The sequence below is a fragment of the Capricornis sumatraensis genome, chromosome 1, assembly GCF_032405125.1.
Source record: "Capricornis sumatraensis isolate serow.1 chromosome 1, serow.2, whole genome shotgun sequence".
NCBI lineage: Eukaryota > Metazoa > Chordata > Mammalia > Artiodactyla > Bovidae > Capricornis > Capricornis sumatraensis.
The window spans coordinates 228,294,328-228,320,031 of NC_091069.1; the positions used below are offsets into that span (position 1 = coordinate 228,294,328).

General features: G+C 38.8%; 1 protein-coding gene across 3 annotated transcripts in view; it reads left to right on the top strand.

Moving 5' to 3' along the window:
• PLSCR4 (phospholipid scramblase 4) overlaps positions 1 to 25,043 on the top strand; it is a 66,707-nt gene extending 41,664 nt beyond the window's left edge. For 2 of the 3 annotated variants that reach the window (XM_068989134.1, XM_068989065.1), the window contains exons 2-9: positions 3,021 to 3,048; positions 3,519 to 3,629; positions 10,002 to 10,237; positions 15,421 to 15,463; positions 16,362 to 16,588; positions 19,716 to 19,877; positions 21,946 to 22,104; positions 23,069 to 25,043. In XM_068989134.1, the coding sequence (XP_068845235.1) occupies positions 3,042 to 3,048; positions 3,519 to 3,629; positions 10,002 to 10,237; positions 15,421 to 15,463; positions 16,362 to 16,588; positions 19,716 to 19,877; positions 21,946 to 22,104; positions 23,069 to 23,125 (1,002 nt within the window). In that variant the 5' untranslated portion in view covers positions 3,021 to 3,041 and the 3' untranslated portion in view covers positions 23,126 to 25,043. The remainder of the gene's footprint in view (positions 1 to 3,020; positions 3,049 to 3,518; positions 3,630 to 10,001; positions 10,238 to 15,420; positions 15,464 to 16,361; positions 16,589 to 19,715; positions 19,878 to 21,945; positions 22,105 to 23,068) is intronic. The other variant, XM_068989212.1, reaches the window with a different exon arrangement.
• Positions 25,044 to 25,704: the final 661 nt, after the last annotated feature.

Sequence of the window (25,704 nt, forward strand, 5' to 3'; positions counted from 1 at the left end):
GGCCCAGGCTTGGCAAGAGCCTAGAATCTATGTAGTGGCTTATGCAGTGGTGACATTCACTGGGTCAGCTCAGTATCCTTATTGACTACTCATATAGGGTTCCAGTGCTTCTTTGACATATCTACTCTTTATCGGTAACTTTCTACTCTACTTGAACTACACAAATGACCACATTCTGTACTCTGATAAGCAAGATAATTCATTGGAAAGAACAAGGAAAGTACTTAGAAGTACTTAAGTTTAGCAACATTTCCCATTTATGTATTAGATGGTTTTTGTTTGTTTCTTCCACTATTACACTTTTATTTATTTTTTGTTTTCAGTTTTTCTTTTATATTGGAGTATAGTTGATTAACAATGTTGTGTTGGTTTCAGATGTAGAGCAGAGTGATTTAGTTACACATGTACCTGTATCTATTCTTTTTCAAATTCTTTTCTCATTTATGATACTACAGAAAAAACAGTTCTCTGTGCCTACCCAACAGGAGGTTTTTGTTGATTAGCTATTATAAATATAGCAGAATGTACATGTCAATTCCAAATGGCCTGTCTATTCCTCTCCCAACCTTTCCCCTCTGGTTGCCGTAAGTTTGTTGTCTAAGTCTGTGACTCTGTTTCTGTTTTGTACATGGTTGTTATATTTTTAGAGTTCACATAAAAGTGATATGATATTTGTCTTTCTCTACCTGACTTACTTCGTTTAGTATAATCTCCAGATCCAACTATGTTGCTGCAAAGGGCATTATTTCATTCTTTTTAATGACTGAATAATACCCATTGTGTGTATATACACACCACATCTTCTTTATCCATTCCTCTGCTGATGGACATTTAGGCTTCTTCCATGTCTTGGCTATTGTAAACAGTGCCTCAGTTAACATTGGGGTGCATGTATCCTTTTGAAGCATGTTTTTCTCCAGCTATATACTTAGAAGTGGGATTGCTGGATCATCTAGTAGCCCTATTTTTAGTTTTTTAAGGCGCCTCCAGACTGTTCTCTGTAGTGGCTGCACCAATTTACATTTCCACCAACAGCATTGGCGGGCTCCCTTTTCTACACATCCTCTTCAGCATTTATTGTTTGTAGATTTTTTGATGATGGCCATTCTGACTGGTGTGAAGAGAGACCTCATTGTAGTTTTGATTTGCATTTCACTGTGGTGTTGGAGAAGACTCTTGAGAGTCCCTTGGACTGCAAGGAGATCCAACCAGTCCATTCTGAAGGAGATCAGCCCTGGGATTTCTTTGGAAGGAATGATGCTAAAGCTGAAACTCCAGTACTTTGGCCACCTCATGCGAAGAGTTGACTCATTGGAAAAGACTCTGATGCTGGGAGGGATAAGGGGCAGGAGGAGAAGGGGATGACAGAGGATGAGATGGCTGGATGGCATCACTGACTCAATGGACGTGAGTCTGAGTGAACTCCAGGAGTTGGTGATAGACAGGGAGGCCTGGCGTGCTGCGATTCATGGGGTCGCAGAGAGTCGGACACGACTGAGTGACTGAACTGAACTGAATAATAAGCAATGTTGAACATCTTTTCATGTGCCTTTTGGCCATTTGTATGTCTTCTTTGGAGAAATGTCTGTTTACATCTTCTGCCCAAGTTTTGATTGGGTTGTTTGTTTTTTTGATACTGAGCTGCACAAGCTATTTGTAAATTTTGAAGATTAACCTCTTATTGGTTGCATTGTTTGCAAATATTTTCTCCCATTCTGTGGGTTGTCCTTTCATTTTGTTTATAGTTTCCTTTGCTGTGCAAATTTGAGATAATACATGAAAAATCCTCTGCCTTTTCCTGACATTTGATAAGCATTCAGTATATTGTAGCTTTTGATGATCTTCTCTCTTTATTTGTCATCACACAGAACCAAGAAACCTGAAATAATAAAATTCCTTTCTCTAATAATAATCTTTTCCCCTTGACTGAATTAATGGAATCTCTCTCCTAACCCACCTCTTGTTTCAAATATCATCTCAACATTTTTACTTCTCTGAATTATTCTCATAGTGTTCACCTACACATATTTTTGATTTAAATGTTTAACATGTCTTCTTTTAGCCTTATCTTAAACGTAACATGTTTTGATTTAAACTTTTGATTCCTACTTTCTCCAGTCCCCAATATTTTCCCACCATCTTCCTCTCTAGTTCAGTTTCTGGCATCAGCATCAACTTAAATACCCTGGGTTAAAAAGTGAGACTCATCCTTGACTCCTCTCTGTACTGAGTCCATCAGCAAGTCCTGTAGGTTCTGCTCCCAAATCTTTTTATGCATCTGACCACATCAGACCCTCTCGGTGTCACCGCCAGTCTAAACCAACAACAGTTTTCACGTGGATTACTGCTGCCATCCCTCCCCCACTGCTTCCATTCCACACCCTCAAGATAAAGTTTAAATCGATCTGATCACTCCACTGATTAAAGTCTCCTAAAGACTCCCCCACTGCAGTGACAACAGATTCCAAACATTTTACCATGAGTTTTAGGTATGATCAGACCTCTATCTCCACCTCTGACCTTGGTTCTCTTCTTTCCCTGTGTCCCTGTCACAGCTGAACTCTTTCTCTCCCTTGAGTATCACAAAGCTTACTGTTATCTCAGGGCCTTCTCATTCAACTTTCTTGTCTTTCTGGAACTTTTCCCCGTGGTTCAGCTAGCTTAAAGGTCACCTTCTGAGAGAGGCTTTCCCTGACCCTTGGGGACCATCCATGTTTTTGCTACTTTAACTTTGTTTTCCTCATAACTGTACTATCTACATTTAATCTTAAGTATTTGTTGATGTGTTCCAACCCACTGTAATATAATTTCTAGCAGAGGGCCCATCTGCTTTATAGCTGTGTTTTCAACACCATGTAGAAGATAGGTGCTAGGGAAATATTTGTTGAATTAATGAAGGAATGAATGAAGGGTAACTAGAGACTAAAAGAATCACAGAACTTCTTACATGTATCACTGATTAATAATAGTAACTGTAAATATATAAGGTAAAAATTGTTTTTTTGTTTGTTTGTTTTCAGGTTTGATTGGAATTCTTCAAAATGTCTGGTAAGTTTTCATGAATACATTTTAATATGCTGTATTTTCAGTTGTGAATTGTGTGATTCCTTTCCTTAAAAAGTTAGAGTCTATTTCCTTTTGAAGTTACTTATTCATGTTTAATATTTGAAGAATTTATATACATATATACATTTATTTATTCATTTATATATATGAACATTCTTATTTATCTTTGACAGAAAAGGATTAAAAGGGATTTAGAGTCATATAGGTAATGAAAAAGTCTCCACTTGTATGTGGGAGCAAATTAGGTGAAGGAAAAATGCAGGTGGGAAAGTAAGTCAGCAGAGAGAGGTGATAGTTAAAAATATATTTATGGGTTGATATCTAATATACATACTGAGTTGCTTTTTATAAGAAATGAGTATATTTAATATTGGTCATATAGAAAAAATGAATATTCTCTGATCATATTATCATTCCATTGCAAATCATGTACTACCTTTCTCACCCCTAAGATATAGTCCCCACAGCTCCTAAGCAACCTGCAGATGAAACAGAGAATCAAATAAAGTCACCTGATTCAAGGCCTGGTGCCCCTCCTGAGTACAGTTCCAGTTTTGTACCAGGTAGGTTAAATATTTGAAAAGAATCTTTCCCCTCTCCAGAAAACCATCCTCATAGTTAAGATTTCTTTTTAAATTAACTAATTAATCAATTGAATGATTCAATAATAAATATTTAATGCCTACAGGGGGCCAAGTAGTTTACTAGATGTTAATTAGAATCATATTCCTGTCTTCATAGGATTTATAGGCAACTTAGGAAGAAAATTGTACAAACATTGATGGCACTCTTTTTGCTTAAGAATGAAGAGAATGTTGTAAGTGCACAAAGGCAGTAACTACCTCTATGGGGGATTGGAGGGAAGCACTGAGGAAATCAAGTTTTACTGGCACAATGAGGAATTTCTCAATCAAAGGAAAGAACACTGTGTCCGAAAGCTCATGGTCATGATGGTCTGGTCCGAGGCATTCTTGGGACAAATGCCAGGAGAAGTGCAGAACAGTGGAGGCAAATGGCTTCAAGTTCTAATTAAGGAGCTTGTTTTTCTGCAAATATTTTTGTAAGTCTGAAAGCTCATACTGTATTCAGAGACTCAGGAAAATGGATGCTGATAAGTATGTGGGCAGTATGTAACTTTAAAAAAATTAAATAGTCTTTTGACTGAGGAAATAGTTTTAATCAGGATTATATTCAAATACATTTTGAAGATTCAGAAAATGATAAAGTGTAGTGCTATTTCTTTAAATATATATTTAAGCATATGTTTTGAGATAGAAACAAGTGAGTTAGGCTATGGAAGAGCAGAAGAAACCCCAGTATCCATAGGATACTGGCAAGGGTGTTCTCTTGGCTCCAGACATACGATCCATGGAGCTCAGGTAGCCTTTGTCTCTGCAGTGCTTTCTGAAGTTAGGGCTTCCTTTTCCTCTTTCCCTCATGTATATGTGTGTTATATGAATCTGAGCATACAGCCCCTGTATAACCCCTCATTACTGCTTAATGCCTGCTAAATCCAAATTTTTGACAACCCTGGGTCATAATTTCACTGTATCTGACTGTTACTCTATATTTTACTTCAGTGGCTTTCAAATTATCTACATAATCTATCTTATATTCACCAGTCGCTCTATATCCAAGTACCTAGGTTATACTAGAACAGAAACTATACCATTTCTAAGAAGTAATTGTTGGCTACAAATCATGTTCTGTTCATCTGGGAAAGTGTCTGTTCCCTTCTGTATCAAAAAATTAGCAAGAGAGCAGGATACAGCCTTCAAGTTAGAGTAAGTCAGTTGAAAAATATTATGGTGAAAAACATACGACTAATGAATTTTCAGTTATGAGAATCGGCAACAAAAATTTACCATGATCACCACCTAGTGGCTGAATGATATACTTACTTATACTGATGCAAATTGTGTCCCCTTAATTCGCATTCAGTTCAGTTCAGTCGCTCAGTCGTGTCCAACTCTTTGTGACCCCATGAATCGCAGCACGCCAGGCCTCCCTGTCCATCACCAACTCCTGGAGTTCACTCAGACTCACGTCCATCGAGTCAGTGATGCCATCCAGCCATCTCATCCTCTGTCGTCCCCTTCTCCTCCTGCCCTCAATCTCTCTCAGCATCAAGGTCTTTTCCAATGAGTCAACTCTTCGCATGAGGTGGTCAAAGTATTGGAGTTTCAGCTTTAGCATCAATCCTTCCAATGAACAACCATGACTAATCTTTAGGATGGAGTTAGGAACTGGAAATACTGTACTTGAAATACTTAGTTTTAATGAATTTCTTAAGGTTCAATTATATATTCTATTTGCATTATATTACTGGATATTTATTCCACTGAAAATAAAGTAAAAAAGTATAATAGTCAAAATGACTAAGAAAATATAAATTCCATAAAACAGTATTTCTCACACTAGTAGTGGTAGGACAATGCTCCATAACAAAGTTATACAAAGTTAAACATGTTTTATTGTGTTGTGTTTTCTTGCAGAACAATCAGAACTTTTAAGAGCAGTTTTAAAGGTTAAAAGGGAATATAAAACATATACCATTTCCCACACATATTATGCTCTTCTCTTAACATCTCAGAATGATGTATTCTTATAACACTAATCATTTGATTATGTGCGTTTTTATATTTTTTTAGAAATATAGTCTCTATACTCTATAGAATAGCACCATAATCTAAATTATAATTTTCTTACTAATTTATTGATATTCAGATTTTGTTCCATGAGATACTTTTATCCTAGGATTACATGGTTAATACCACAATAATTAATCAACTCATTAAAATGATATAACAATTAGTATTTTTGAGATAGTTTGTATGACATTATTATTTTTTAATAATAGTTCTAAAGAGGAGAGAGATATCCAATATTTAGTCCAGTTTGGGTACTCTTGAACACGATTCTTAAAGAAATTAAAAGTATTTCGTTGGCCAAAAATTTTGTTCAGTTTTAAGTACAAATAAAAGGCATATTTTTCATTTTCACCAAGAACTTTATTGAACAATATATTCCCTAACTAAATGAACTTTTTGGCCAACCCAGTACGTTCTTTACAACAAACTGAATTTTCTCCATTTTTCTAAAGACGTTAGCTCTTTTTTCTCACTTAGCTCTAATTTGACATTGTTTCTAGTTGCCATTATTTTCCTTTAGTCTTTCCTGAGTCTGTCTCTATCACGAGCTCTGTGTAAACTACACTTAGAAACTGGTATTCCCAGAGGTCCTTGGTCTGATTCCCTGTCCAGCCCCTGGCTGCACCGGCCTGTCCACTCTCTCATCTCTTCCATTTACTTGTCCTTTTACACTCTCTTTAGTAATCTTGGGAATATCCCATGGTTTCATTTGCTTTTAACCACTTATGAATCCCTTTATTGTTTAGTTGCTAAGTTATGTCTAACTCTTGTGACTCTGTAGCCCTTCAGGCTCCTCTGTCCATGGGATTTCCTATCCAAGAATACTGGAGTGGGTTGCCATATCCTTTTTTAGGGAATCTTCCCAGCCCAGGGATTGAACCCCTGTCTCCTGCATTGCTGGCGGATTCTTTACCACTGAGCCACCAGGGAAGCCCTAGGAATCCTTCCACTCCCACCCAAATCAGTCTCCTCTGCCCTAAACTTTTATTTCCACCTGCCTGTAGACCACTTGCCCTTAGTGACCTGGGATCTCAAACTCAAGTGATCCTCAATACATCTTTGGCATCTTGTTCCTAAACATAATACTCTTTCTCTACACTGGACTCCTGCAGTCAGAAACTTGAGACCCTTTCCTCATATCATTTGTTACCAAGACAATATGTCTCTTTAATGTCGATCATTGTTTTTCCACTTTCTACTCCTTTCATCATAATTAAATTTCCTTACCTCCCATCTAGACTCCTTCAGACACCTCCTGCCTCATCCAACCTTCCTATTCATAAAGGCTTTAAATGTAAAACTGGTCACTCCAGTGTGCATGTTATCAGCATAAAGTCCTTTGCACAGAGTAGAGGTCTTTCATCATCACCCCTTCTTCCCCACCTTCCTTTCTGCTTTGTTTGCTAAATCTTCACACATGGCCTTTACCCATGTGGTACTGAGATTTCCCTGTGCAGCTGCTCATTTTGTGCCTGTTCTGTCTAAAACCTTTCCTACTCATGAAGGTGCTAACTGGGTCTCATGTGTCAGCACTTACATCATAGGATATCTCCTCTGCCTCAGTTCCTTGCCCCTCCTCTTTAATCCCTTCATCCACTATGCGCCTACCTATGTGAGTGTTATAGACCTAGATCCTTGGACTATTTAATCAATAGAAATTGATAAGGCGTGAGATGAGAGATTCAAACAGGGCTTACTGAGGCTCATGCTACAGCAGGAGGGAGTGAGAACAAGTAACAGGAGCCAAGTAGGTAAGGTAGTTCCTTAAATGGAGGGAGGGAAGGGGTGAATCAGTGGGTTGGACAGGAAGCATAGCTTAAGTGGTCTGCCCACCCCCTTGGCTGTGCTGTGTGCAGAAATCATGGGCAGCATTCTGCTTTTGCATATATAAGGTCATATTTCCTTATGGTATATTTTAGTTTCTGTAAGGTTTTATTAATAGCCCCATTTTCATTCCTGATTTTAATAATTGAAGTCTATTTTTTCCCTTGGTTAGTGTGGCTTAAGGTTTCTCAATTTGTTGATCTTTTAAAAGAAACTACTTTTGGTTTTGTTGATTTTGTCTATTTTTATTTTTTTATTTCTTTCTCTTCTATTTCAGTCTTTATCATTTCCTTCTGATGGCTTTGAGTTTGGTTTATTTCTAAGGTGGAAAGTTGGGTTACTGCTTCTAGGTATTTCTTTCTTTCTTTCTTTTTGGCTCCAAGGGTCTTTGTCGCTCCCCTTGGGCTTTCTCTAGTTGCAGCTATTCTTTTTTGTGGTGTGTGGGCATCTCATTATGGTGGCTTCTTTTAACACAGAGTACAGGCTTTAGGGCACGCAGACTTTCAATAATTGTGGCCAATGAGCTTAGTTGCTCCAAGGCGTGTGGAATCTTCCTAGAGCAGAAAACAAACCCATTTCTCCTGCATTGTTCTTAACCACTGGACCACCAGGGAAGTCTAAGATATTTCTTTTTTAATGTAGGTGTTTACAGCTTCAAATTGCCCTCTAAGCACTGTTTCAGCTACATCCCATAAGCTTTGGTATATTATGTTTTTGTTTTATTCATCTCAAATTATTTTCTAATTTCCCTCATGTTTTTTTTTATCCCTTTGATAATTTAGGAGTACATTATTTTATTTCCTCATATTTGTGATTTCCCAAATTTCCTTCTGTTATTATTGATATCTGGTTTTACTCTGTTGTAATAGAGTATATTTTGTTTGGATTTCAGATGTCTTAAATTTATTGAGACTTGTCTTATGGCCCAGCCAATAGGTCTGTCTTTGAGAAGGTTCTGTGTGCATTTGAGAAGAATGTTTTAAGGTTTATTGTTGGGTCAAGTGTTCTATACATTCTGTTATGTCTAGTTTCATTTGTAGTGTTTCATTTGTAGTGTTTCGCACTTCTGTTTCCTTTTTGATCTCCTGCTCATGTTTTCTACCCATTATTGTGAATGGGGTATTGCAATCTCTAACTATTGTTTGTTGAATTGCCTATTTCACTTTATATTTGTCAGTTTTTGCTTGATATATTTTGAAACTCTGTTTTTAGGTATATATAATTGTTACGTCTTCTTGACAGAGTGCCACGTCTGTTATTATAAAATATCATACTCTTGCCTGGAAAATCCCATGGGCGGCAGAGCCTGGTAGGCTGCAGTCCATGGGGTCACTAAGAGTCGAACACGGCTGAGCGACTTCACTTTCACTTTTCACTTTCATGCATTGGAGAAGGAAATGGCAGCCCACTCCAGTAATCTTGCCTGGAGAATCCCAGGGATGGGGGAGCCTGGTTGGCTTCCATCTGTGGGATCGCACAGAGTCGGACACGACTAAAGTGACTTAGCAGCAGCAGCAGCATTAGTTTTCATCTTAAAATATATTTTATCTGACATGAGTATGATTATTTCACTAATTTTTATTAATGAAGTACTAATACATGCTACAACATTGATGAACCTTAAAAATATGCCACAAAGAGCAACCAGGTACGAAGGCTATGTGTTACATGATTTTATTTATATGAAATGTCCAGTTTAGGCAAATCTGTGGAGGTAGTAGTTTCCAGGGCCTGGGAGAAAGGTGGGGAATGATTGGTAATTGGTATAGGATTTTTTTAGCGGGTGATGAAACTATTCTGGAGTTAGATAGTAGTCTTTAAAACAACTGCTTTGACATTAAGTAGACCTTACTATCTTTCTGACCTTAAACAATTTGTGTATGTACTTAGTTGCTCAGTTGTGTGACTCTCTGGAACCCCATGGACTGCAACCCGCCAGGCTCCTCTGTCCTTGGGGATTCTCGAGGCAAGAATACTGTAGTGGACTGCCATGCCCTCCTCCAAGGGATCTTCCCAACCCGGGGATTGATCCCAGGTCTCCCTCATTGCAGGCATATTCTTTACCATCTGAGCCACCAGAGAAGACCTTAAACAATAGTAGCAATAAACATAGTAGGAAAAACTTCACCATTCTAATTATATGCTAGGCCTTGCATTAATCTTCCTACAAAGGAAACTAATGCATAAAGGCTAGCATGTTAACTTGATATTTCAACCTTACTTCTATGCCTCTGAAATGGGAATAATTACTTCATAAGATTTAAGAGGATTAAATGAGTTAAGGTATAAATCCCCTTAGTGCATTTTGGTGCATTCTATATACTCATAAAATGGAACACCTTCTTATTTTTAAGTGGAGGTTGTGTGATGCATATCATTTCCATGTAAAAAGTCATGCTGACACCACCATATATTGTAGCATTCATAATGTATAATTCTTCCATTTGTTTTTGAATGCAGGGCCTCCTGGACCAGCTATCCCTCCACCTGCAGGCTACCCAGGAGGCTTGCCTATGGGATACTATGGTCCACATCAGCCCAGTACCTTCCCCCTGTACATGCAGACTGGAAGTATCCGCCCCATCCAATACCAGCCTGGAAAATATCCTGCACCACAACTTTCTGCTCCAGTCGTATGGATGCCAGTGCCAACTCCCATACCACACTGTCCTCCGGGTCTGGAATGCCTAGCCCAGGTACTCCACACAAATCCAAATTGTTTTCTTACAAAGTATGACTAGGGATCCAAGAAGAAGAGACTAGATAGAGTACATAAAGGTGATGGGTCAGAGATGACAGATGTTTAATTTGTGTGACTATAGGAATGGTGATGATAATTTCAGGAATGGGAATGGGGAAAAAAGAAGATAGGGATTTTTCTGGTGGTATGAATATGACTTTCCTGAAGGGTGTATGCTGAATTTTAAGACATTCACAATGTCCTGTCGAACACAATTTAAAAAATAGGAATAGGGATAGTAGAAAGTCTATGAAGATGTTAATTAGGTTGCCATTTGTTTAGAAGTAAAGGGTGAACAACAAGAAAAGCAATGTTACAAAGAACAGAGGGCAGTGAGTGAATCACTCGGTGCCTTCAGTTCAGTTCAGTCACTCAGTCGTGTCCAACTCTTTGCGACCCCATGAATCGCAGCACACCAGGCTTCCCTGTCCATCACCATCTCCCAGAGTTCACTCAGACTCAGCGTTCATCAAGTCAGTGATGCCATCCAGCCATCTCAGCCTCGGTCACCCCCTTCTCCTGCCCCCAATCCTTCCCAGCATCAGAGTCTTTTCCAATGAGTCAGCTCTTTACATGAGGTGGCCAAAATACTGGAGCTTCAGCTTTAGCATCATTCCTTCCAAGAAATCCCAGGGCTGATCTCCTTCAGAATGGACTGGTTGGATCTCCTTGCAGTCCAAGGGACTCTCAAGAGTCTTCTCCAACACCACAGTTCAAAAGCATCAATTCTTCAGAGCTCAGCCTTCCTCACAGTCCAACTCTCACATCCATACATGACCACTGGAAAGACCATAGCCTTGACTAGACGGACCTTAGTTGGCAAAGTAATGTCTCTGCTTTTGAATATACTATCTAGGTTGGTCATAACTTTTCTTCCAAGGAGTAAGCGTCTGCCGCGGCCAGCACAAGCAAGAGTTGCACCTGCACAGGGAGAGAACGGAGCGTCCCCGCTAAGAAAAATAAGAGAGAGAGACAAAAGATGGGGTTGAGAGGATCAGACCAAAAATGGCTGATGCCTTTCTTTATTAGGCTATAGTATTTATAGGATAATGTACGTGACTTAAGACATGTACAAGATTATTTTTTAACCTCAGGATACAATCACTAGACCCTTACCATTGTGTACAGAGTATACTAAGTAATCTATCTTCTATGACATGTTGCAAGACATCCTGACCTTAAGGGCTATAAAAATTCTTCAAGGGGGGCGGGACAGGGAGCTTAGGAACGTGCCTAAGGCTCTGCATACCTGCCGAGCAGCTCCCAAGACTTCACCCTTCACGGGCAGTCCCCCGCAGCGTCTTTTAATTTCATGGCTGCAGTCACCATCTGCAGTGATTTTGGAGCCCAAAAAAATAAAGTCTGACACTGTTTCCACTGTTTACCCATCGATTTCCCATGAAGTGATTTAGGCCTTTGCTTTTTCTCACTATCCATAGTTTTCATCAACCAATCCTGCCTCCTCCCAAAGCATACAATGTAAATAAAAATAGAAGCCAGGCAAGAATATTGTCCATATGCTGGGAAAGGTGAAGGCAAAAGGAAAAGGGGATGGCAAAGGATGAGATGGTTATATAGCATCACCAACTCAATGGACATGAATTTGAGCAAACTCTGGGAGACAGTGGAGGACAGGGGAGCCTGGCATACTGCAGTCCATGGAGTCTCAAGGAGTCAGGCACAACTTAGCAACCAAACAACAATAACAAGGATATTGTTTCAGGCCAAGTTCCAGAGAACCCCTTTTCACAACATAGAGACTCCCTAATTTTAATTTATATGGACAGTTTAGGATCTGGACAACTATTTCAGAAGCTGGAGCAATATGCCAACATGTTTGTGTACTGAATGGTGTTGTTTCAAAACCCATGTCAGAAACAAAAATGTTGCTTAAAGAAAATAAGATAAACCTAGTATTGTAAATACCTTAGAAACTACTAAATTATGATCATGTTTAGAAAAAGCAAATGTTTAAATACCTTAAAAGCAAGGGACTTGCCCATTCAATACTTGTCTCCCCACAGAGTCAACCAAATGTTCATTGGCACTGACATGTTTCTCTTTTTGACTTTTATATACTGACTGTTAATCCTGTGCATTGAAAACCATTGTTACAAAGTTATAGTGTTGATCTTGAAAGTAAAACCGTTAGATCAGGAAAATTTGGATTTTACATAAACCAAAAACTTTATTATTGTTTGACAAAATATTGACGAAATACAGAGCCTTAGGTAAAGTGCTAGAATAATTGCTATATTATTTTGGAAGCTTATAAAATGCTTATAAGTTAATCAGGTTTAAAAAGTTTATTTTTTCATAAACTTTAATATTTTATAAAAACAGAAAATTTCCTTAGAAATCTAATATCTGATGTCATTTCTTTTTAAAAATGTATAGCTTTAATATTGTTCATTCAAATATTAAAAATTTTTCTTAATTTCTTCTATTACTTTGAATGAAGTTAAATAAACATATTTTATGAATACCGTTTTCCCTTTTAGGAGTGTTTTTAGTTTAAAAAAATGTAAAAGAAACAAACAGGTTTACAGCCAGACCACCTGGCTTTTTATTCTAGCTCTGCACCCTCCTCATTCTACCTTGAGTAACTTTTCTAACCTCTTGGTGCTTGAATTTCATCATCTATCAGTTCAGTCGCTCAGTCGTGTCCAACTCTTTGCAACCCCATGAATTGCAGCACACCAGGCCTCCCTGTCCATCACCATCTCCCAGAGTTCACTCAGACTCACGTTCATCGAGTCAGTGATGCCATCCAGCCATCTCATCCTCGGTCGTCCCCTTCTCCTCCTGCCCCTAATCCCTCCCAGCATCAGAGTCTTTTCCAATGAGTCAACTCTTCGCATCAGGTGTCCAAAGTACTGGAGTTTCAGCTTCAGCATCATTCCCTCCAAAGAAATCCCAGGGCTGATCTCCTTCAGAATGGACTGGTTGGATCTCCTTGCAGTCCAAGGGACTCTCAAGAGTCTTCTCCAACATCACAGTTCAAAAGCATCAATTCTTCGGCGCTCAGCCTTCCTCACAGTCCAACTCTCACATCCATACATGACCACTGGAAAAACCATAGCCTTGACAGACAGACCTTTGTTGGCAAAGTAATGTCTCTGCTTTTCAATATGCTATCTAGGTTGGTCATAACTTTTCCAAGGAGTAAGCGTCTTTTAATTTCATAGCTGCAGTCACCATCTGCAATGGTATATATTCATCATCTATAAAATACTACTAATGATACCTATGCAACTGGGTTGTTAGGAGAATTTTTAATGGGATAAAGTTTATAATATGCCTGATATTTCTGGCACAAGGACCCACCGAGTAGATGATAACCTGTGCAGATGTTAGTACTTGAAGCACCTTATGTATATGCATGGAAGACATAGAGCCAAGCATCCAGACATTTTCTTTTATCTAGTTTTCTTTCTCACTCTCTTTTTTTTTGCACCGCTTGAAGGCATGTGGGATCTTAGTTTCCTGACTAGGGACTGAACCTTTGCCCTCTGCAGTGGAAGCTTGGAGTCTTAACCCCTGGACCTCCAGGGAAGTCCCTATCCTAGTTTTTTGCTATCTCTTGTGCTAATTACATGAGTCATTATCAGGACTATCCTAACACTTTAACATCCAGGGCATCAGGTTTACATTATTTCTAGACACTGGATTGGCGAGTGACTCCACACTTGGTTAGTCCTGCTTCTTAAAACTATAGCATCTTATTCGATAAACTCCATTCACATCAACAGGCATCATTTCTTTAGCATATTTTGCTCAGCAGTGGAAGCTCTTACCAAGCGGTGAATACTTTTACTTTTTAGTTATAGATATTAGAAAGCCCCTAGAGTTTTTCAAAGGGATTGTACAGCAATCCCTGAGTGGCCACCTTTGATAAACTTTGATAATTTTATAAGACATGTTTAGACTCTAACCTGATTGAGTTTTTATAAAGAAAAAATTTTTAGTCAAATAAAGATTGTATCCTCTCTATACCCTCCTGTAGTTGATCATGCCACAAGACTTTTGTGTCTGTTTACATTATTTTTAATTTTGCTTATTACTACATTAATGTGGTGTTCATTAATTATTCAACAAGTAGTTGGTGAAATACGGCATTTCAGGCTATTTTCTGGACTCATGGATTAGGAATGATCTGATAATCTAAGTGGGGGCGACGGAGGATGAGATGGTTGGATGGCATCACTGATTCAATGAACATGAGTTCGAGCAAACTCCGAGAGATAGTGAAGGACAGGGAAGCCTAGCATGCTTCAGTCCACTGAGTCGCAGAGTCGAACACACCTTAGTGACTGAACAGCAACAAGAATTATCTAAGTTACCTAAAATTACAGTGATATGATTAGTCTGTCTTTAAGGGGGTTTCTTTTCTGCTAGAATGTTCTCAAGTATAACAGATGATGGGCCAGTCAAACTGTTTATCTTTACAATGACCCTTAAGTTAAAGGAAGCAGTTGATGTAATGGTATGTCCAGCCTCCATTTTCAAGGGATCAAATCCCTAAATGTTTCCTCTCCTTTGCCCTATTCCTAATCACATACTTCCAGCTCTTTGGGTCCTCCCCTGTTAAAGCTGCACTAGGGAAGCAGCAGCTCAAGTGAATGGAAGTTGGTGTATTAACCTCTTTCAGTGGTACCTGTGAAGACTGGACGTTCCTGTCGAAGATCCAGCCTGCCAACTTCACACTCTCTAAGTCAGTGAGAAAATTGGCTTCTCTATGGCTGGTCTATGTTAAACTGTCCTGAACTTTCTGACACCTCCACTCTATAGGTGACACGATGGATGCTAGGAGCAACTGATGTCAACACAGCTTATTCTAGATGTTGTTACGGGAGCAGGAAAATAATTTTATAATATTTTAAACAAATGTTTCAATATTTTTTGGTGGAACTGAAGGAGAGTGTTCTTTTTGGATAGCTCTGTTAATAACCACCTGATCAGGTGCTGATAGGCTAATTTCACTTCATATGTTTTTCATTCCATTCAGTTTCAAAAAGGTGTTTTTGCATCCATTGATATGATTTAGCTTCTGTCTCATTCAGTTTTTTCTAATACTGTTTTAATTTATTTCTGTTATTTATTTCTCTCCTGATTAATTGCTTTGTTCTATCCCAACAGTTGGACAACATACACGTTCTTCAACATTTTGAACCCCTGGAAAGTATGTATAATTTTGTAGTGTCCAGTAATATTTGAATCCGGTTAAAGTTTTCATTATCCAACATCTAGTTCCTTAGTTATATTGATCATTTTTAGTGTTTCAAAGGGAAAAGACTATTTTCTATTGCCCTATCTTCAAGAAAGTAACAAAGGGACTTACTTGTGTAGTTTTGTCTATTTACACATCATACCTAAGACTTCAAAAGGACTTACATTTTATTTGGCCGAACCTCCTATCCTTTATCCATCTCAACTCCTCCATATTCACTTTTCATGGACAAGGAAAGAAGAAGACAAGAGATTAATTGAGTTAGTGAAGGGCACCCTAGTCAGCTAATCAGTGGAGGAGCTGGAATTAGTCTCAATCTGCTGAGTTCTAAGTCCATGCTATGGAAGTAAGAAGAAATCAAGGTAAACACAATGCCTATTCTCCCAAATTTCCTGAACCTCACTGTACAAGATATACACATTAATTTCATTCACTTGACCACTACATGGAGCCTTTAACTTTTCTTGGTTGGCTTTCTTATTTACAACTAGTGATGACCCTAATCATCTCAGCATATCTCATGACTGATTCATTCATTTATGGTCCAGTGGATAATTTCATTTAAGTGGTTTTATAATTAAAGTTTTCTGAATTCAAATACTCCAGGAATATCATTTCCAGTGTTTGCTTCTATGCAGAAAAGTTTATACTGAACTTCTTAAAAGAAATGTTGCAAATTTTCAAAATAACATATACTTTTAGGACAGATGAATAATCATTGCATATTTTTCATTAGAAATTTTTTAAAAAGCTGTTTTGTTTTAGGCCCCTGTCAAATACTACAGAGGGACTTCATGAGGCCCATTTTAACTGTTTCTAAAATAAGAAATCTCTCTCATCTTATTTTTAGTGATAACAGGTTTTGAAACTAATAATAGATACGATATTAAAAACAACACAGGCCAGATGGTTTACTTTGTGACTGAAGACACAGATGACTACACCAGGAATGCTTACCGGACATTGAGGCCCTTTGTGCTCCGGGTCATGGACTGTATGGGCCGAGAAGTCATGACAATGCAAAGACCTTTCAGATGCACCTGCTGCTGTTTCTGTTGCCCCTCTGCCAGGCAAGAGGTAAGGGGACAGATGAGGCAGAGGTCTCATCCATTGTTTTTTCCTGATCCAACTCTTCACTGCACAGTTGTGCTCCTTCCAAAGCCACACAGGAGGGGACTTTCATGGCACAGTCAGAATGGAAGCTGGGGGGAGGAAGGAAGCCAAATGCCAAATAATCCTACCTATGCAAAATCACCAAGGCAGTTTTCTGGTGGGTTCATGTCTTTGGGTGCTAATTAGGGGGATCGAGTGCAAATTAAGATTATTATGAAGTGACTTAACATGCATGCAGTCAGTGTTTGAAATTCTATCAATTGTTATCTATTGAATTAGAAATTAGCAATTCCACAGACTATTGCCTGGCAGGCTCCTCTATCCATGGGATTCTCCAGGCTATAATACTGGAGCGGGTTGCCATGGCCTCCTCCTGTGGAACTTCTTAACCCAGGGCTCGAACCGTCCTCTCTTACATCTCCTTCCTGCATTTGCAGGCGGAAAGGCCATTAGCTACAACACATTTATCTAAATGTACCTGCTGCTGCTGCTAAGTTGCTTCAGTCGTGTCCGACTCTGTGCGACCCCAGAGACGGCAGCCCACCAGGCTCCCCCGTCCCTGGGATTCTCCAGGCAAGAACACTGGAGTGGGTTGCCATTTCCTTCTCCAATGCATGAAAGTGAAAAGTGAAAGTGAAGTCGCTCAGTTGTGTCCGACTCCTAGTGACCCCATGGACTGCACATGCTCCTCCGTCCATGGGATTTTCCAGGCAAGAGTACTGGAGTGGGGTGCCATTGCCTTCTCCATAAATGTACCTATATATCCCCAAATAAGCTCATGCTAAATATAGACACACATTTAGAATCAGAAGGCACTCCAGACACTTTTCCTCTACCCATTATATCTACACCTTGTTACAGATAAAGTGAAAGTGAAGTCGCTCAGTCGTGTCCGATTGTTAGCAACCCCGTGGACTGCAGCCTACCAGGCTCTTCTGTCCATGGGATTTTCTAGGCAAGAGTACTGGAGTGGGTTGCCATTTCCTTCTCCAGGGAAGTTCCCGACCCAGGGATTGAACCCAGGTCTCCCACATTGTAGACAGACGCTTTATCGTCTGAGCCACCAGGGTGACTCAAAAAAAAGAATAATTGTTTTGGTGGTGTTACCAAAAAAAAATTTATTTTGGAGGATGGTGTTACATTTGGTAGATGGTGGAACTAGAAGGCAAATGTGTCAAGTTACACTTTGGTTGTTCTTCTATAATCCACGCTACCCTAGGAAAATTGTTTACTACAAGGAAAAGAAAAGCAGTTTTAGAGAGTGATCCAAGAGAATTTGAATTTCAAATACGCCACTGACTTAAAACTGGGCAATTTACTTAACCCAGTGGTCCCCAAACATTTTGGCACCAGGGACCAGTTTCATGGAAGAGAGTTTTTCCATGGCCTGGGGCAGGGGGATGGTTTGGAGATAATTTTCATAAGGAGTTCACAACCTTAGATCCCTAGCGTGTGCAGTTCACAGTAGGGTTCACGATTCTGTGAGAATCTGTTGCCACCACTGATCTGACAGGAGGTGGAGCTCAGGCAGTAATGCAAGTGATGGGAAGCAAGCAGCTGTAAATACAGATATGCCTGCCACTCACTGCCATGTGGCCCGGTTCCTAACAGGCAACAGACTGGTACCAGTCCATGGCCTGGAGATTGGGGACCCCTGATTTAGCCTGTTTGAGCCTCAGTGTTCCTAATACATGAACTGGACAGAACAATATCTCTTAGATTTATTGAGATTTTAATTTTATGTTAAGTACCAGCCTTTGCAATAGAATTAACTTATAGCCCTTTCTGTGCCTTGATTTATTCACCTATAAAATGGATATATTAATAGTACTATCTCATAGGATGATTATTTTGAGGATCATGTAGTAAATAAATGTCAACTGTGTTACCACGTATGTGTGGGCTTAGTGACTTCAGTTGTGTCTGACTCTTTGCAACCCCATGGACTGTAGCCTGCCAGGCTCCTCTGTCCATGGGATTTTCCAAGCAAGAATACTGGAGTGGGTTACCATGCTCTCCTCCAGGGGATATTCTTGACCCAGAGATTGAACCTGTGTCTTCTGAAGCTCATGCATTGCAGGTGGAGTCTTTACCACTGAGCCACGGGGAAGTCCTACGTTAGCACAGTGCCTGGGAAATAGTGTAGCACTCAGTGAATATTAGCAATTGTCATATAGCTTACTCCTTTGTCACTATTGTCTTTGTAACAACTGTCATATTTGAGACGAATCTCTACCTCATCCTATACTTGCATGCACAGTCTGTTGTCTTCACAGCATCTAATTTTCAGAATGGCTCATTCCCTTAAGTTTCCTATTATAATTGTCATGTCTGAGATGTCAATCTAAGAAGCTAGCATGTTACTTTTTTGTGGATTGTGCCACAAGACATGAGAGCCCTAGATAAGAGACAAAGAACTTTATTATAGCCCAGTAAGCAACATGAGGGGCTTCTCTGGTGCCTCAGATGGTAAAGAATCTGCCTGCCAATGCAGGAAATGAGTGTTTGATCCCTGGGTTGGGAAGATCCCCAGGAGAAAGAAACAGCAACCTAATCCAGTATTTTTGTCTGGAAAATCCCACGGACAGAGGAGTCTGGCAGGCTACAGTGCATAGCGTTGCGAAGAGTCGGATAGCAACCAAACCACCAGCACCAAGCAGCATGCACTCCAGCACATGTGCATCGGTTCCCTGCTCCCCACATTCTACAGAGATGACTCAGAGGATCCCGAGTAGAGGCTCCATATGCAGCTGAGGGATACAGAGCCTAGAGAACTGACCATTTTATAACTAGCAGTAATTTTGTCCTGAAGGGAACATGGCCTCATCTCTCAAAGCTGTTCTCTAACATACTACCCTAAGAAATAGCCCAGGGAAAATGGAAGACTCTATACCAATGACAGTTTCCCTAGTTCTGGAAAGAATTAAGAACACATCTAGTGTGTGTGTGTGTGTGCGTGTGTGCGTGCGTGCATGCGTGCGTGCGCGCGCATGTGCGTGCATGTGTGTGCGTGTGTGTGTGTGTGTGTGTGTGTGTGTGTTACTGTTAATATGGCATATTCACCCACCTCTGTCCCTGCTTCATTTGGCAGCTGGAGGTGCAGTGTCCTCCTGGCGTCACCATTGGCTTTGTAGCTGAACACTGGAACCTGTGCAGGGCAGTGTACAGCCTCCAAAATGAGAAGAAAGAAGATATGATGGGAGTGCTTGGGCCATGTTCCACCTATGGCTGTGGTTCAGATTCTGTTTTTGAGGTAAACAAATATAAACATGTTTCTATAATTTTTTTTCTACATGTACTAATAGGCCCCAGAATGATCTGGATTTAGATTATTTGTGTGTGTGTGTGTGTGTGTGTGTGTGAATGAATAGTGTGAGGAAAGAGTTAACTAACAGGTTGACATCAAGAAGTTTTCAAATTATTTTTAGGGGATTGCTTAATGCTTTCCACAAATCTTTTTTATGATTTCCATGTTAAATGAAAATAAGAAGAAACCATTTAAAATATTAAACTTGAGACTAAATAGCCTGACCTAATGCGTTCATTTTATTCTTGGCTGTTTTTCAGTAAACATTTTACCAAGGATTTCCAATCAGAAGATAGGTCCTAGTAATGAAGAGGCCCCATACACCACAGAACAAATAGAGCAGCCCTGAGGTTGTGCAAGATAGAAGCCTGCTGCATCCTCAAAACACAATACAATGCTCATAACATGCATAAAACTTATAGTGGATTATAACATCTTCTGGAAAAAGAAAAATCCTTCTGTTTTGCCTTTATCTCAATGGCTACAGAATGGTATCTCTAAGGTGAAAGTCACTGTCGTGTCTGACTCTTTGTGACCCCATGGACTGTACAGTCCATGGAATTCTCCAGGCCAGAATACTGGAGTGGGTAGCCTTTCCCTTCTCCAGGGGATCTTCCCAAGCCAGGAGTTGAACCCAAGTCTCCAGCATTGCAGGTGGATTCTTTATCAGCTGAGCCCTAAGGGAGTTGAATGATATCTTACTACCCTACAGTTCTGACAAAGGAGATTCCTGGGCTCCTTAAAGCGTTCTTCATAATGCTTTGGAATTCAACAAGACTCATAATCTAAAATTGCTCTTTCAAATATTTTCTATGACACCCAATAAACTTCCCTTAGTTCTTGTTTTACATAACCGTATTGTCAACCGTTATTTATTTATTAAAAGACCATTGTAGATAAGTAGAAAATGAGGATAAGCCAGATTGTGAGGGCAGGGTGTTTGGATCATTCTAATCACCAAAAAGTGGTATTTGTGTGTTTTCCTTGTGGCAAGTGCCAGAATCTCCCTTTTAGAAGCTGAAGCTCTTTGAGATTCTGAGACTATTTAAGAAGACAGGACTGGGACTTTCCTGGTGGTCCAGGTTAAGAATCTGCCGTGCAATGCAGGGGATTAGAGTTTGATCCCTGGTCAGGGAACTAAGATCCCACATACTACAGAGGAACTAAGCCCTTGCACCACAACTGCTGAGCTCATGGGCTACAAATAGAGTCTGTGCACCACAACAAAAGATCCCATGTGCCACAACTAAGACCTGATGCAGCTAAATAAGTAAATAAATACTTTAAAGAAGAACACAGCACCCACAGAAGCCTGAGTGAATACATGGATTCTATGAAGTGCAGTGAAGTAGACCACCTTGGACTGTAGCCCACTAGGCTCTTCTGTTCAGGAATTCTGTAGGCAGTGCTGGAGTGGATTGCCATTCCCTCCTCCAGAGGCTGTTTCTGACCCAGAGATCAAAACCGGGTCTCCTGCAAGGGGGGAAGATTCTTTACCATCTGAGCCACCAGGGAAGCCCCAAATAAATAAATACTAGAAAAAAGAAGAAAAAGAGCGCAGGACCCACAGAAGCCTGAGTGATTACATGGGTTTTGTGAAGTACAATAAAGCAGACCATCTTGCTTTTGTTAGCATATTTCCCTCCATTGGAGAGACTTCCTCCCAATCCATAATTCCCACCCTTTACTTTAGGGAAAGAATTTCAAAATCAGTTTAAATCATACGTCCACTGAAAGGCTTTCCTAATAACTCAGTGGAGGATGAAGAAAGAACATGAGGCTTAAGAATTGTAAGATATTCCCCAGTTTGGTCATTAACCAGTTGCAGGGCACTTAACTCTTCCTGGCCATAATTCCCTATTTGAAATTTTTATTACTATATTCATTTCCTGCCCTATGCCTGTACTGAAAAACAGTGAAAGTGACCTCAGGGCGAACTGCTTATAAACAGGAGAATAAAGCATGCGTTTTAACACCTTTTAATCATCCTAAAGTCATATTCTTGTCTTTCTAGATCCTGTCCCTGGATGGTGTTTCCATTATTGGCAGTATCACTCGGAAGTGGAATGGTGTGTTATCAGCAATGAGCGATGCTGACCACTTTGAAATTCACTTCCCATTAGACCTGGATGTGACCATGAAAGCCATGATTTTTGGCGCTTGCTTCCTCATTGTAAGCCTTTTGCTGTTGAGCTGTTCTGAGAGATTTATTCTTTCTGATGAGAAGTAGCATATGTAGGAGAAAGGCGATAAGGTTTGAAACTGACTCTGCCACTTACTGGTTATGTCTTGTTCAGTTGCTAAGTCGTGTCCGACTCTTTGTGAGTTATATGTCTTGCAAAGTGTTTAACACTTGAAAGCCTCAGTTTCCTCATTTGTAAAATAGAAATGAAATATGTATATATGTATATGTATATATATATATATATATATATATATATTCCAGGGTTATAAATATTAGCTATTATATTAGTAAAGGAGCCAGGACCATGCTTGAAAGATATAAGCATCCACTCAATGTAATTGTCATCATTGCATGTTGCTTATTATTCTCACTACTTAAAGATGCCTATCCTTTGATTTGTTAATGAAATAAAATAAGTCTAAAGCTGATGTTCTTTCTCTTCACCTATTACCTCTTTGTCAACGTACTCCTTGTTGTTGTACCATCCTATATTATTCCTTTGCTGTATTTCTATCTGATTAATGGCTAATATTATTAAATAAAGCATAGAAATAAAATTGGTAGCATTTGCCTTAAAATATCTATTTAACATATTGCAATTGATGTTTTTAACTTGTTTAATCCTTTTTAAATCATGTTTAATATAGATTAACAAGTTTTTCTCATTTCAACAATGAAAATTTAGTTAATTGGTACCCCAAGTGGAAAGTTTCTTGACTGCCCACAGTTTCAAATTTGCAATTGCTGTTCTTCCTATTAGGTTCTCTTCATGAAGATTTCACTAAAGATTTCATGATTTATTCTTACCTGGAGTGAGAATATTACCTGTTGAGTTATAAAGAGTAACATTTTATACATTGCACTTAATTACTTATGTACTGTTTTATTTGTATAATTATTTATCTATCTAATTTGATATTTATTATACATATAATTATTTTTCTAATTTCAGGACTTCATGTATTTTGAAAGCTCTCCACCACAACATTCAAACATTCATCATGATTGATGGAACCACGCATCAGCAATAATGATTAATTAAAGAAAAATTTAGAAAAGTTGCCTGGGCTCATAGTCAGCCCTCAACTATTCACAAATATATTTATCTGCTCTTGCAGATTAATGTTGTTGGACGTTAGCATTGACAGGTAGGCTGAGAGTGTAAGTGGAAGAACACATCTAAACGTGTTTCAGTTGCGTATCTGTCTACTTGGTCAATGTGGAGTTTATCATGAAAAAACTATGACTCATTAACCAAGTCAATATATATATATGTGGTGAACTTGGAAACACTTTAAACATAAGAGAAAATAATCCCAAAGCTCTTACACTAATTGATAGTAAATTTATGGTCTTTTAAGAGCAATCTTTGTTGAGATAGAGTCATGTAGGCTCTGTCTCCAACCCTTTCCTCTCCATCATGTCCAGTTGCTGAAGACAAATTTGATTTCAGGTGAAAAGAATGATACACTTCATTATTAAAAACAAAAAGGAAGGCAGATAGAAATATTATGTTTTATTGCACAAAGAAAATTTTGCTTGTGCAAATGTATCAGAAACTTGTTTTTCAAACTTATGAAAATTTCCATAGAAATTTTTATTTTATTACAAAATAAAGCATATTTTTCATATCATAAGGTTATATTTCCCATGCTTCATTTACTAGCATGCACAATCAGGAGCTGACTCCCTGTGAAGATAGGGTCAGCCTATCAGGAAAAGAGGTGACCAGGGCCATGACCAGTCTGGATCTCTGAGCAATTTAGAGACATCAGTGCCCTTAAGAGAAGCTTTCATTTGATACATTTAACCTCTCTTGGCTATAGATGCCTTACATATGAAATAGGTTTGGTCAAATCTCTACGACTGCCTGTTAAACCTTTGTATCTCATTTGATATGACACAGAAGAGATGATTTTTTTTTTCTCTTAAAAGAAGATCACTGATTTAAACCAGGCTGTTCAAACTGCAAAAGTTGGAGTTTCACTTTTAAATTTTGAAATGTGATATTCTGTGTAGCATTTTGTAAATGCAAAAACTGTAAAAGCAGATACTGTGTAATATTACTTTGCTGTTTTTTATTTAAATGATAAATGTGTATCTAGGAAAAGAAAGTGATAAAAGAGCAAACATGCTACTTCTCTGGGATCTATAGCTAATCAGTAAAGGTTATTTGGATGAACATAATAAGCGTAAAAACTGTACTTGTTTATATTAGCTAAAAGCATAGTGTATTAGTGAACACACTCTGATAAATCAGCTTGCCTCTACTGCACTTTAGTTTCCTATTTGGACATGAACTGTGTTCTTTCAACACAACCAGTATATAGAATGGAATGTATTCTGCTGCTGCTTATTAAAAGAAGCAAGACTGAGTGTGCTTAAGTATGAAATGAAAGCCTTTGCCCATTGAATTTCCTATTGAAGTTTGTATTGAAGTGAAAGAAAGGTGCCTCATTTTTAAATTATATTCATGTTTTCATGATAAGTGTTGTTTTACCCAGTTTCTTGTAATGTTCATTTTTATATGCTACTGCTAGTTTTCTAAAAAAAAAATGTAAAATCTGCTGCTTTCTAAGATAACAATTTTATTTGGAAAGGTATTTGTAGTCTTAAATAGACAGATATATTATTTCATGTAATGATGTATGAAATTTGATATAACAAGTGAGACAATAGTATTCAGAAAGTTTACTATATAAACATTTCATTTTTATTTGCTACATCCCTACATTCTAAGACCTGATGCTTAATACTAGGGAAAAATTAGTTTTAGCATGACATTTAAAATTTCTATTAAAAGGTTTTACAGTAGGAACACGTCTCTTACAATTTCCTTCTTTAAAATAATATTGTTTCTTATGTTTTAATACTACAGTTTATATTATAACTTTTATATTTCTTATATAAAAATATACAATATTTCATTGTGTAAAACTGATCAGACTGATTAATAAAACAAGCTCTTTTCTGAAATGTGTATGTTTTCATGTTTCATCATATTGTTTTTGGCTTCTAAATAAACATAATATGGGTTTATAGTAAAATACTGTTTTATTTTTGACTTGTGATTGAGTATTTGCAATAGACTGTTTGTATCCTCCCTCAACAAAATTTATGGGTTACCCAAATCTGATGGTGTTTGGAGTGGAGCCTTAGGAGGTGAAAGGTCATGCAGGTGAAGCCCTTATAAATGGGATTCAGTTCAGTTCAGTTCAGTCACTCAGTCGTGTCCAGCTCTTCGCGACCCCATGAATCGCAGCACGCCAGGCCTCCCTGTCCATCACCAACTCCCAGAGTTCACTCAAACTGGCATCCATCAAGTCGGTGATGCCATCCAGCCATCTCATCCTGGGTTGTCCCCTTCTCCTCCTGCCCCCAATCCCTCCCAGTATCAGAGTCTTTTCCAATGAGTCAGCTCTTCACATAAGGTGGCCAAAGTATTGGAGTTTTAGCTTTAGTATCAGTCCTTTCAATGAACACCCAGGACAGATCTCCTTTAGAACGGACTGGTTGGATCTCCTTGCAGTCCAAGGGACTCTCAAGAGTCTTCTGCAACACCACAGTTCAAAAGCATCAATTCTTTGA